The sequence below is a fragment of the Galeopterus variegatus genome, unplaced genomic scaffold (assembly GCF_000696425.1).
Source record: "Galeopterus variegatus unplaced genomic scaffold, G_variegatus-3.0.2 Scaffold2401, whole genome shotgun sequence".
Lineage (NCBI taxonomy): Eukaryota > Metazoa > Chordata > Mammalia > Dermoptera > Cynocephalidae > Galeopterus > Galeopterus variegatus.
The window spans coordinates 123768-138093 of record NW_007728512.1 but is presented as its reverse complement, the minus strand read 5'-3'; the positions used below and the strand labels follow the sequence as shown (position 1 = coordinate 138093).

Here is a 14326-nt window from a genome sequence, read left to right as displayed (position 1 = left end):
AAATTTTAGATGGGAGCAAATGATGTGATTATAGTAATATTTCAAGAGTAAAAAAGCAAAAGAGTTACAGCTAAGGACACGCAGTTAGTGCAAAACAACGTATGTACCTATCGTAAGTTATTGCTTATAGATAATACAAAGCTTTAAACAACAGGACCTTTCCCTTTGCAATGGCAGTGGGATGCTAAGAGACAGAGAAATGACAAAGCAGGTTAATAATGAAGGGACACAGTCACCAACACCGTGATCAAGCTCACAAACTACAGTGATGTGTTCAAGCACATTTTCTCTTTACGGCATATATTTTTCTGTAAACAAGGATTTGTAAATGTGCAGGAAATTATTGGTTAGCATCCTTCTGTGGTCTAGTTGTGTTAATACTTGTAGTTAAATGTGGTATTTCATTTTCTTTGATTACCTATATTGTGAAACATATTTTCATACAGCCTAATTGGTGATTCTTTTCTAGAATATGTCAAAATTGATTTGTAGCGATTTGTTCCTCCATTCACTCAATACACATTAATGATGTGTCTATTAAAAGTTAAATACTGTGTAAAATACTAAACTATAGAAAAATACATGCTTCACCTTAAATGAATTAACAATTTTATAATATAGAAGAGATAAAAACACAAAAATTGATACACTTGGAAAAATTTGTAAGAGCAATACATTTACAAAATAAATTTAATTTCAAAAAAGAAAATAGATTTATGTGTTCTGATCTAGATGGTTATACATTCTATCTTATTAAATAAAAAAAAAATCTCAACAGAAAGGTAAAGCATAATTCTATTTTTGCTGAAACAACAAATATATCTACATATCTATATCTACATCTGAAGATAGATTATCTTTACAAGAACAGAAAAGATTTGGAAGTGAATATGACAAACTTAATTCTCGAAGATAGGATTTGAAGGTCAAAGGGGATTTAATTTCTTAATTGGGGATTTTCTTTGCCTTAGAAATTATAGTTGATTTTTACTTTCATTTTTGTGGTTTTTNTTTTTAAATATTTTCCAGTGAGTTTAAATCAGAAGGGTCATAAGAGAGATAAAGTACATAAATGTTTGGAAGAGATACAGATCACTTTAGCTAGAGAAATTAGGTAAAGTTTCTTTAGAGGAAGTGCCATTTTGGCATAGGCTGTACAGTATGGGCAGAATTTGACTATAAAGAGACCTGGAGAAAGGCCTCCTCCCCGCCCCCCAGACCAAGGAGTGGGGAGACAGTGGGTGGGGGAGAAGAACTTGAGAGTGAGATGGCAAAGAACAGAGATGTTTCTACCCATCAGTATCACATTAACTTCTTTAGTGGATTTCTTTATTGAACGGGACAAAGTCCATCAGAAGACGGAGATAGGTAAGATCTGAGGTTGCCCAGGGAGTACCTATATACTTGGCTTACAAAGATGGTCCTCTTCCATTAATTTGAAAACTCATCAAAATTTGAATATGCTTAAAGAATAGCATTATGATGACTTCCTTGAGGAAGAGAAGAGGAAGAACAACGAATGAATTAAAGTTTAGGTGTGAAATGAACTCTGTAGAGTAAATAAAACAGATACAATTGTAAGATACTCCTTTCGTTACTTTAGAATCACTTATCTTTGCTTTCCTGAGCAAGATAAAGCCATCAGACCATGATGAAATAGCCACAACTTCTAATAGCTCCTTTTATATGCAAACAGGCCAATTAGTTGTGAGGTGGCTCTTTTAATGTAAAAATCATGGTGGAGTGATGCTTCTGCTGTTGACAGAAGCAGAGAAAATGACTCCAAAAGGTTAGGGTGGCTGCAGTATCTGGATGATGACTTAAGCCCTGATTCTTTAGCTTTGTGGAAGGAACAAGATCCTAAAGTCAACAGTCTTCAACTCCTTGCTCTTAGAGGAATCACTAATTGCATCCATCACCAGGACCTTGAGAATATACAATCTATTATGGACAATGTTTTTGTCCTGCCTCCTCCCCCCTCCGCAAATTCATATGTTGAAGCCCTAACCCTCAATGNGGGGGGGGGGGGAGAACTCGAGAGTGAGATGGCAAAGAACAGAGATGTTTCTACCCATCAGTATCATATTAACTTCTTTAGTGGATTTCTTTATTGAACGGGACAAAGTCCATCAGAAGACGGAGATAGGTAAGATCTGAGGTTGCCCAGGGAGTACCTATTTACTTGGCTTACAAAGATGGTCCTCTTCCATTAATTTGAAAACTCATCAAAATTTGAATATGCTTAAAGAATAGCATTATGATGACTTCCTTGAGGAAGAGAAGAGGAAGAACAACGAATGAATTAAAGTTTAGGTGTGAAATGAACTCTGTAGAGTAAATAAAACAGATACAATTGTGAGATACTCTTTTCGTTACTTTAGAATCACTTATCTTTGCTTTCCTGAGCAAGACAAAGCCATCAGACCATGATGAAATAGCCACAACTTCTAATAGCTCCTTTTATATGCGAACAGGCCAATTAGTTGTGAGGTGGCTCTTTTAATGTAAAAATCATGGTGGAGTGATGCTTCTGCTGTTGATAGAAGCAGAGAAAATGACTCCAAAAGGTTAGGGTGGCTGCAGTATCTGGATGATGACTTAAGACCTGATTCTTTAGCTTTGTGGAAGGAACAAGATCCTAAAGTCAACAGTCTTCAACTCCTTGGTCTTAGAGGAATCACTAATTGCATCCATCACCAGGACCTTGAGAATATACAATCTATTGTGGACAACGTTTTTGTCCTGCCTCCTCCCCCCTCCGCAAATTCATATGTTGAAGCCCTAACCCTCAATGTGATGGTATTTGGACATCGGGCATTTGGGAGGTAATTACGGTTAGATAAGGTCACAAAGGTGGGGCCTTCATTATGGCATTAGTAGCCTTATAAGGAAAAAGAAGATAGAGATGTCTCTTTCTCCATCATGTTAGGACACAGGGAGAAGGCAATCATCTGCAAGGCAGGGAGAAGCCCTCACCAGAACCTGATCATGTTGGCACTCTGATCTCAGACTTCCAGCTTCCATAATTGAGGAAATAAATTTTTGTTGTTTAAGCCACCCAGTCTATAGTATTTTGCTAAGGCAGCCCTAGCTAACTAAGATAGAATTTGGTACTAAGAAGAGGGGTGCTGCTGTAACAAATATTTTAAAAAATGGAGCAACTTTGGTACTGGTTATTCAGTAGAGATTAGAAGAGTTTCAAGGTATATTCTAGAAATACAGATGTTAAGAGCAATTCTGGGTCTCAGACAGAAAAGAGGAACATGTTATTGGAAACTGGAAGAAAGGTGATCCTTATCATAAAGTGGCAAAGATCTTGCTCGCATTGTGTTCTAGTTTTTTATGGAAGGTAGAATTTGTGAGTGATAAAATTATATATTTAACTGAGAAGATTTCTAAGCTAAATGTTGAAGGAGTAGCTTGGTTCCTACTGATTGCTTATAGTAAAATGTGAAAGGAGAGAGATGAATTGAAGAACAAATTGTTAAACTAAGAGAAACCAGAAATTAAAGATTTGCAAAATATTTTACCTATCCATATTACAAAAAATGAGAAAGTTGTTCTGAAGGAACACTAAGGGTGTGAATGAATAACCAATTGATACAGAGACTGTGGGTGTGATTCATGAACTTAATCAGCCATCTCAACAGAAGATAGAAATAAAGATGGGATTATACCAGCAGAAATACTGCCAGTTTGAATTAAAAGGGCCAGAGAAGGGGATGAAAGGCTGTCAGACTTTTTAGATTTTACAGGACAGAACCACAATGCTATTTGGCTGTGAACATGTGCCATCCTTCAAGGGAAGAAGCACCCCAAGGGTGACTGAGAGATCATCAGGCTACCATTCCTACCACAGGTCAAGAGTGCACTGGACTGGGGATAGGGCTGCCTCCATCTCAGTTTCAAAGGGTAGGACCACTACCTGGCAGAGTTGCTGGGTGAAGCCCTTACAGAGAGCCTTGTGGGTAGCGGCACTTGTAGAGAGCCACTTAAGTGAGTCCCTCTCCTCTGCTCCCAGTCATCGAAGTGATGCTGACACCCCAGTAGACCTGGAGAGCTTTGAACCAAAGAAGATTATTCTCCAGCCTTAAGATGTAATGGAATTTGCCTTGCTATGTTTTGGGCTTGCTTGGGACATGGTACTCTTTTCCTCTTTCCTATTTCTCTATTTTGGAATGGAATTGACTATGCCACCATTATATTTTGGAAACATATAACTTGTCTGGTTTTACAGGTTCATGGCTGGAGAGGAATTTTGCCTCAAGATGAATCATAACTTGAGTCTCACTGATACCCAATTTAGGGTATTTAGATAGACTTTGGACTTTAGACTTTAGAGTTGATGCTGAAATGAGTTGAGACTTTTGGGGCTGTTGGAATGGAATGGACATATTTTGATGTGGGAAGGACATGAATTTTGAGGGGCCAAAGGTGAAATGTTATGTACTGAATGTTTGTGTTCCACCCAAAATTCATATTTTGAAGCCCTAACTCTCAATATAATGATATTTGGAGATGAGGTCTTTGGCAGGTAATTAGTGTTAGATCAGGTCATGGGGGTAGAACCCTCATGGTGGGATTATTGACTGGCCTTATAAAAAGAGGAAGAACCCTCTCTCTCTCTCTCTGTCAGTCATGTGAAAACACAACATCTGGCTGTAGTCTGTAAGCCAGGAAGATAGTCCTCACCAGAAACTGACCATACTGGCACCCTGATCTTAGATTTCCAGCCTTCATATATGTGAGAAGATAAATGTTTTTTAAGCCACCCAAATCTATAGTATTTTGTTATGGTAGGTATTTTCTTAAGTAGATATTTACATTATGCAATAGCTCACAAAAATTGTATAGAATATGAGTTTTATCATTTTTTAAATCTTTTTTTATAAAAGAATTTCTTAGTGTAAGAAATGTTTCCTTTGAAAGGAAACTACTCTAATTAGCCACTGAACTGAGAACCCGGAAGCCAAATGACAAATAGGAATCCAACAAGGTAGGGCATGAATTGTGTTGTATTAATAACTCACAATCACCTTGGTGAAGTGTGTCTGAATTAGAGTTCTACACTGTGACTGCAAAATGACTTTTTAAAAACAAACACATATATTTACATAAGATATTTAGTGAGTTGTATTGATTTCTCTTCTTGGGGAGTTTATAATATCCACATTATTCATTTATCTGTGTAATTTATTGTGAATTAAATGTGACATGGTTGGTCCCATATGTAGGACAGTGAATTAATCTGTGCACAAATCTCAAGGAGTGTTATCAGCATCACATGGCATAGATGTTTTCAGCTCTCAACCAAACTTCTTGGTTCTCAGTAAATAATTCATTCTTTCATTCTAAAATAGAACTTGCTGGAAAAATATCCAGAAGAAAATGCAATTCTATCATACCCGGCCTCTCAGCAGCTCATATGCAGTCACTCCCAGGGACCACCAGTCAACAGCAAAGGAATATCCTGCTTCTCTTCTGGAGTTGAACATTTCAGGTGCTGAAAAACAAGGAAAAGTTAGGCCAGTTTTACTCTCTGAAACATTAACACATCTGTTTTGCCAACATGTTGCTCCACAGGAGAATTACCAGGGTAAAGGGTATAAACACTTTTCTGGATGTTTATCATCCATTGCTAGATTGCTTACGGCAGGCAAATATTTCTAATTTTCTAATTTCTCTTAGTAGCCTCATTCTTCAATCAACACACAGGCATGCACAGGCATGCACAGGCCTTAATGGGCAAACTCTTCTCTTATTTAGTTAATGCACCTGTTAAAAATTGGGTCCTACTGGGCCTCAAATATGTGGCAGACCCCGAAATCCAGAAGGCTGAGAAGATGTTATTTGCTGTCTTGCTCTGGAAGGTTTGCATTAAGGGATCTACATTTGTATTACAGTTACAAACACTCAGAATTCGGTGCAACATACATCAAATAGGCTTTCCAACTTGCGTCACCTGGAAGCAGCAAGGGAAACATTTGTTTGCAGCCTACTGTTGGGGGTGAGGGAGGGAGTGGGCACTCTGGGAAATACAAGGTTTTACAACAACTGTGGGTCGTTTACACCTTGTAACCATTGTTCTTTGAATTGACTCCAATGGAAGGCAGAGCTATAATCAATTTTAGCCCCAGAGATTACCCCTCGGTTATGCATTCTCTAAGCACTTTGACATATCATAAACCTTCCACATATCCTTTCAAGAAAAAATATAACTCCTGAGGTGTGGGATAGGGAGAATGAAATATAAAACAAGGGCAGGTATCTTGCCTCCTTGTTCAGCACTACATTCCTAGTATCTAGTACAGAACCTGGCATTCAGAGTCACTGGACAGAAACTTGTTGAATGAATGAACAAATAAATCAATTACTCAAGTAATGGTTGTGATCATTAATTCTGGAGCTGTTCTGTCTGGGTTCAAGTTCTGCCTTCACCACTTGTGACCTTGAGCGAGTCAGTGGCCGAGCCTGAGAATCCTCATCAGCAAAATCAGAATAATAAGAAGGCAGTCTTTATAGAGTTAGACATTAAATGAGATGATACATGTCAAAATCTCTGTACACTGTCTTGCACTTACAAAGTTCTGAAAAATACCAGTACTCTTCTAGAGAGGAAAACGTCCACAGTAATGGAGAAATTTGCCTCCTTGAAAGGTATACATGGGTTGATCCCAAGCCTCTTGCAGAGAGGTGCTGGATCTGGGCAAAAAGAAACTGCTATGACATGTACCTACACACAAAGGCTTGCACTGCTCAGTGCACTAAAGTTCCTTCTAAGTAAAATCCTGTGAACCACATCCAATTAGAGAGGCAGAATGTTGACATCTAATGCCCAGGACTGACCCTGACTATAAGAGTTTGATGTAGCAGCATGAAGTAGGCCTCACTCCCTAGCGGATTCTCCTTTCACGCATCACTGAATTCTTTCTGCAAGTCACAGCTCCCAATGCAACTTGGGAGATAATGACCTTGACCCCACAACACTCCTACAGACAGGATGAAATGGACTATATTTTTGCTTTCCTTTCTCAGTATCTCACAGCAAGTCATCTCAGACAGACCCCAAGGGACAGGTGACAGACTGACACTTACAGAAGCTGCAGAGAACTTTAAGGGATAATCAGACCCATTGTGCTAAGAAAATGCCTAACAGAACAAACATTACTTTATAAAAGTTGTATATTCTGTCACATTGGATCATCTTAGGAGTTTATGTGAGTAATCTTTCTTTCTTTTTTCCAGCTTTATTTAATGAGTATTCTTTTCCTCCTGCTCTCCTTGCTCTATTGTCAGGCATGAAGACATTTGGATATGCATTCATTTATTCAACAAATATTCATGATGTGCTAGGTACTGAGGAATTTTGGTAGAGCATTAAAAAAGAAAGGTCATGACCACATACAAAAGCATAACAGATGGGTAATTCTTTGAGCCCTCAACTAGGTGAAAACCACAGCAGGAAGATACTGAGGGGCTTTCACCAGCCCTTCAAGAAAATCCCCAGTTCCTGAAAGGGTGCAACTAGAGTTGGAGACAGACTCAGTTTCCTTCAAAAAAGCCACTGAGCATTTTGTTTGGTATTTTTTTTTAAGTATTTCTATACAGACATTCAAAAAAGTAAATAAAACATAAAAGAAGAATTTAACAAATAGTTATAAGCAAATGCCGAGGGTGCAACTAGAGTTGGAGACAGACTCAGTTTCCTTCAAAAAAGCCACTGAGCATTTTGTTTGGTATTTTTTTTTAAGTATTTCTATACATACATTCAAAAAAGTAAATAAAACATAAAAGAAGAATTTAACAAATAGTTATAAGCAAATGCCTATGTAAACCATCATACAGGTCAAGAAATACAAGCTGGCTCCCACAACTATGCCCTGCCCTGTTCACAGCCCCAGAATTCACCATCTTGACATATATGTTAATAATTTTCTGGGCCGGCCCGGTGGCGCACTGGAGAGTGCGTCACTTGGGAGCGCGGTGGTGCTCCCGCCGAGGGTTCGGATCCCATGTGGAGACCGGTTCCTGCTCACTGGCTGAGTGTGGTGCGGGTGCAACACCGAGGGTTGTGATCCCGTTGCCGGTCCCTGGTACGGGCGCGATACCGAGGGTTGCGATCCCGTTACCAGTCAGTAAAAGGAAAAAAAAAAGGACAAAAAGGAAAAAATAAATAAATAAATAAAATAATTTTCTTGCTTTTTTTTGATCCCGTTGCCGGTCCCTGGTACAGGCGCGATACCGAGGGTTGCGATCCCGTTACCAGTCAGTAAAAGGAAAAAAAAAGGACAAAAAGGAAAAAATAAATAAATAAATAAAATAATTTTCTTGCTTTTTTTTTTTTTAACACAAATTTACTCTCTCTATATGCATTTCTAAACAATAGTTTTGCATATTTATATATAGCTCCCAGGAGCTGTAGATGAACTGGCTGAGGTACTGCCCAGCTGTCCACCTGTTTATCTAACTTATTTCAGTGCTTTAACACAAATTTACTCTCTCTATATGCATTTCTAAACAATAGTTTTGCATATTTATATATAGCTCCCAGGAGCTGTGGATGAACTGGCTGAGGTACTGCCCAGCTGTCCACCTGTTTATCTAACTTATTTCAGTGCTTTATAATAAAGGAAGCATTAACAAAGCAAAAAAAAAAAAAAAACAACAAAACAACAAAACAACAAAAAACCCTATTCCTTGCATTCTATTAAGTCCTATCACATTAAATCATAGTCCTTGCATTCTTTAGCACCTTGCTTTTCTTACTCAATGCTATATATCTGAATTGCTGCACGTAGTTACAGTTTATGCCCTAATGCTATATTAATATACTGTAATTTATCTCCCTGTCCTATTGTTGACAGCCATTTGGGTTATTTTCAATTTAGGAGTGCTGTGAACAATACTCCCGTGAGCATTCCCGTACATGTAAGACTCCTTCAAGTGCACATGTCTTTAGAGTGTATTCCTGAGAGAGGAACTGCTGGTGAAGGGAATGTGCATCTTCACGTATATGAGTACTAGATAATGCCAAGCTATTTACCAAAGTGGTTGTGCCAATTCACACTTTGATCACAGTGTATCAGAGTTCCTGTTGCTCATCATCCTTATCCACACTCAATATTAACCGACCCTTTGGATTTTTGCAAATCTGGTGAATATGTAATAGTATTTCACTGTGGTTTAAATTGGTATCCCTCTGATTCCTAATAAGCTTGCCCACATTTTAATATGTTTATTAGATATTTGGATTTCCATCATTTGGTGTTCAGATTTTTTAAAACCTGGACTTTAGATTCTGGTCAGGACATAGAGAAGGGGCCCCAAAACTAATATATAAATTTAATGTAATAAAAATAATTCATGGAATTTTACAAAAATGATTTCAAATTTCACCTACAAAAATGTGTGAATAATAAAGATTTTTGAGAAAGAATAAAGAGAAACTTGTATCCCATGTATTAACCTACATTACAAAGCTACAATAATTAAGATTTGAAAATCACAGAATGTAGATGTTAGTACATAAGCATACTTAGTTTATGAAGAATACATTTTAAATCAGCATGAAAAGGCCCTTATTAAATACACAGTCTCAAAACAATTACTTAATAATAGGACAAAAATAAAGTCAGATCCTTATCACATGTGTTCACTCAAAATAATATACAGCTGGATTAAATGAAAAAGTAAAACATAACAATAATAAAATATTAGGTAAACATATCTAGAATCTGGAGGTTAAGACAGTTTTGCTAAGAATAGCATCAAAGGTAGAATCCATAAAGTAAAAAGATAAGTGATTTGAGATTATTTTTTTAAAGTTCTTTATGTCAAAAAATGTCATAAGACAACAGCAAACTAAAAAACAGGAAATCATATTTGTAACAATAACTTACAACAAACATGATACACTAGGGTTTAATATTCCTAATATATAAAAGCAAGACTTCTTCATATAATCAATGAGAAATATTGAATAGGAAAGAAATATTAACACCCTGATAGAAAATGGGCAAGGAATATGAACAGGCAATTTACAAAAGATGTCAAAGAATGCAATTTTAATATCACAATGTGGTATCATTATTACTTATCTTTTGGGGAAGATTAAAGATTCTGATAGTGCAGCACTGGTGAGGATGCAGGGAAGTGAATATGTTCAGACACTTCCAGAACAAGTAGAAATTGGTACAAACTTTCAGGAGGGAAATGCATTAGCATATATACCCTTTAACCAGAAAATTTTTTTCCATTAATTACTTAATTATTTGGCAAATAAAAATTGTATATTCTTATTGTGTACAACATGATTTCTTGAAATATGTACATTGTGAAATGGCTAGATCGAGCTTATTAACATATGCACCACTTCACACACTTTCATTTTTTGTGGTGAGAACACTTAAAATTTGCTCTCAGCAATTTTCAAGAATAGAATATTGTTATTTTTGAATAAAAATTTATCAAAAGGGAATAATTAAGTTGCAGGACATAAGCTAACAGGATTTTTACTAAACATTAATATTTCAAAATGAGAAACAACCTAACGTTCAACAGTAAAGGATCAGTTAAATAAATTTCGATGCCACTCTCTAATTCTATAGCACATGACCATTAAACATGATAGTTATATTTACTGGCATGGAAAAATAAGCAGCACCAGATGTCAAGACCCAGGCTCTGGAGTAGAGAGAAGCTGGTTTCAATTCTTGCAGAGACATGTTTATTCACTTGAATGAAGGGGTGGCGTAGCAGGGTGTTAAGAATGAGCTGTCTGACAACAGATCCCTTACAACTGTGTCCTAGCTCCACCTTGGACAAGTTTCTTAACCTCCCAGTCTGCTCATCATTCGGACTTGCCTCATGGAATTGTTTTCAGTTTAAATGATGTAATATACATACTTAGAACAGTGTTAGCACATAGGAAGAGCTCAGCTATTGTACCATCAGCATCAACATCACTGTCATCATCACCACCACCTTCATCATCAATGTCTCAAGCTCTAGATGTTGCTAGACTTTGGTTCAATTTTGTGCTCTGCCAGTCACATGCTATGTGATTATGATCATGTTAATTTTTCTCTCTCTGGGACTTTTTCTTTCTTAATTTATGAAATAAAAATTATAGTAAAACCTATTCCATAGGGTTGTTTTGAGAGTTAGATAATAAACATTAAAAATTTTGCAAAGTGCCTGGGATATAATAAATGCTCACTATATGATGCCTCTCATTATTATTATTGTTATTATTACATTATGAAGAGAAAACTTCGATTACAGAAATTTAGTGTGATCCAACTTTAAAGAAAATGTGTATGTGTTTGTGCTTTAAAAAAAGGTCTGGAAGAAAACTATAAATATCTATTGGTAGGGGTATTAATTTACTTTCCTTTGCTTATCATCATTTTATACTTTTTCCTAGTGAACCTGTATTTATGACATTTGGAGGAGACTGTTTACTTGGTTAACTCTAAGTGATCTGGATTATATTCACACAGACCTAGGAGTAGGGAGAAGAAATGATTGGAGTGATCAGCAGGAACATGGTGGTAGGAGATAATGAAATTTAAAAAGCAAAACTTCCTTCCTGGGTGGAAAGTGGTAAAGAACTGGCAGATTGATTATTTTCCCATTTCCAGAGCCATGGAATTTCTTTATGATATGCTTAGCATCTCATATTAGTAGATGTATATTCCTCTAATTTAGTATTTCAGCTTAATTTTCTTTCTTTCTTTTTAGAATATTTTTTCTTTCTAGTTAATTGCTAATTAGTAAGCCACAGCAGTACTATAAGATGCGTACTACTTAATGCCCATTAGGCAGATTTGACCAAATTATTGGTAACATAATTTTTTTAAAAAGAGAAAATAGGCTTCTACCCACAATACCTCTTGTAAAGGCTCCTATCGAAAAATCAAAGGCAAGGGAAGTTTCTGAAGAAAGATATAACTATGATAATTAGATGATCAATTTGGAGTAAGACAAGAAACATTTCCAACATGCTGGGCTGTCTAAATTGGCTTAGAACCATTTAAGTATCACAAATAAAAATATTAGCATATTTTTAAAAATTTCTCTCTTTCAAAGAGAAGCTTGATTTCTGAAGCCAGAGAGAGCTTAGTTTAAATCTAGGTTTTTCAATTATTAGCCATGTGATCTTGGACAAATTTCTAAGCTTCTAATTTTCCTCATTATAAAATGGTGATAAGTATAGTCTGCCTCATAGGGTTGTTGAGAAAAATAAATGAGTAAATGAGTAAAACATCTAATTCATTGTCTGGTCCACAGAAAGATTTCGGTAAACATTAGTCATTGTTAATTATATGGGTGAAAGCGGGAGGTACATAGAATCTTGTGTAGATTTCAATTTCCTACCTCTATCTTGTGAAAAGGCTAGAAATGCCAACTTTGAAAAAAATTGAATTATACAGATATTGTACTTAAAGCCATCAGAGAGAGGAAAGAAAGGTGGCCTCCCTTTACTTCTTTCTCCATGGAAACCAGCCCTAGAAAACCTAAATGCACATTTTCTGATTTGGCTCCAAGAAAATAGCCCTTAATAGGGAAACCCAGGAAACCTAGGGAATAAACTCATCAGAGCAGCAGGCTTAGATGTTCCTTTTTATCATTTGAGTATTATGGGTTTTAGGCAGAAAATAGGCTGAATTATATACGGCCATTATTTTAGAAGTTACAAAAGAGATTTATTCTCCCCACTGGTAATTGGAAGCCATGAAATTTGCAGTTGTTAAAGTATCACATAAAATAAGACTAATTTTTTTCCCCATAGAATATTTCTTTCTGTTGCAAAGTGAGGTGGCTCTGCACGTAGGGGGCTCTCTTTTCCTCTCTCTTTAGTTGCACTAGGGAAGAAAATGAAATGTTAAAAAAAAAATGTGTCATTGCTCTTGCCCTTGATTGATTTCAAGTTCAAATATTTTGCCTGTGAATTACTCTGACCATATCTAGGCAATGCAATTCATTCTACCCCTGACTTAATCCCACTGGCTTAAACAGTGACATCACATGCTTTAAGCATCTTAATTAGGGTAGTAGCATGAGTAGTTTTCATTCTTCTATCATCTGCCAGCAACAGTGCAGCACTGCTTTAAGCATCTTAACTAATTAGGGTAGTAGCATGAGTAGTTTTCATTCTTCTATCATCTGCCAGCAACAGTGCAGCATCTAAGCTCCTGTTTTTGCTGGGTAGGAGGCTCTCCGAATGACAGCTCAGTCTGTTGCCTAAAACATTTTAATCTATTTTGCTTATGACAACATTTACTGAAGATACTTTAAAATTCACTCCTGTAAAATTTTAAACTAATTTCATATTTGATTCAAAGCTTCTCCACTAACCTTACCAGGCTAGATTCAGCCACCTCGGTGTGGAGATGGAAGACCAATCCAGCTTTCACTCACCTCTGTCTCCCTTTTCCTAGAAAGTACTATTTGTTTTAGGACATGAAAGAGGGATATTGAAGGCAGAGCAATCATAACAAGAATACACCACCCCCACTTCTAACAGCTGACATAGCTCATGGTCTGTGGCAGAGGTTGTCAATCCCGGCTGCATGGCAGAATTACCCAAAGATCTTTGAAACCACCAATGCCTGGGCTCCACCCTCAGAGATTCTGATGTAGTTGGGCTCTGTTGGGACTGGTAGTGTCTCCAGTAAGCCATGCTGACAGGAATCTCCCTCCCTTCCAGGCTGTACCCCTGGGCACTGGAGGGGCCCTTGTGAAGTGGGACCATATACTCTAGCTAACCCAACCCCACTCCCTGTTCCCCAAACACACACTCACTGCGTACCTCTATCTCCTGCTGTGGTGATCCCCCAGCAAGACCTGCCTCCAAATCATTAACCCTCCATGGCCACACTGGCTCTGTTAGATCAGGTACCAGGAGGCAAGTCCAATGACTAAACAGACATCTAACCAAGAATGGAATGCCAGGCATCTCTTCTTGCAGTCACCTCAAGAATTTGCAGATAATTCTTTTGAAATATGGATCACTTGCCTTAGGAGCAGAGGGAAAAGGGAGGAAGAATTCCCTCTTCCTTAATACTCCATGCTCCCTAAAGGCAACAGCTCTCCCTTTGTATTTTTGGGGGTGAACAAGAGGTAGGGCTAGTTCTGCTAAAATGGGGTCTATACAGGGATGGCTGCCTCCAACAATTGACGGGACCATATACTCTAGCTAACCCAACCCCACTCCCTGTTCCCCAAACACACACTCACTGCATACCTCTATCTCCTGCTGCCGTGATCCCCCAGCAAGACCTGCCTCCAAATCATTAACCCTCCATGGCCACACTGGCTCTGT

The 14326-nt window shown here is 37.4% G+C and overlaps 1 protein-coding gene across 1 annotated transcript in view; it reads right to left on the bottom strand.

The window, feature by feature from the left end:
- Positions 1-14326, bottom strand: part of STK32A (serine/threonine kinase 32A) — a 110857-nt gene that overhangs the window by 11256 nt on the left and 85275 nt on the right. Inside the window, exon 8 of the mRNA XM_008581585.1 lies at positions 5406-5503. Coding sequence (XP_008579807.1) covers positions 5406-5503 — 98 coding nt within the window. The remainder of the gene's footprint in view (positions 1-5405; positions 5504-14326) is intronic.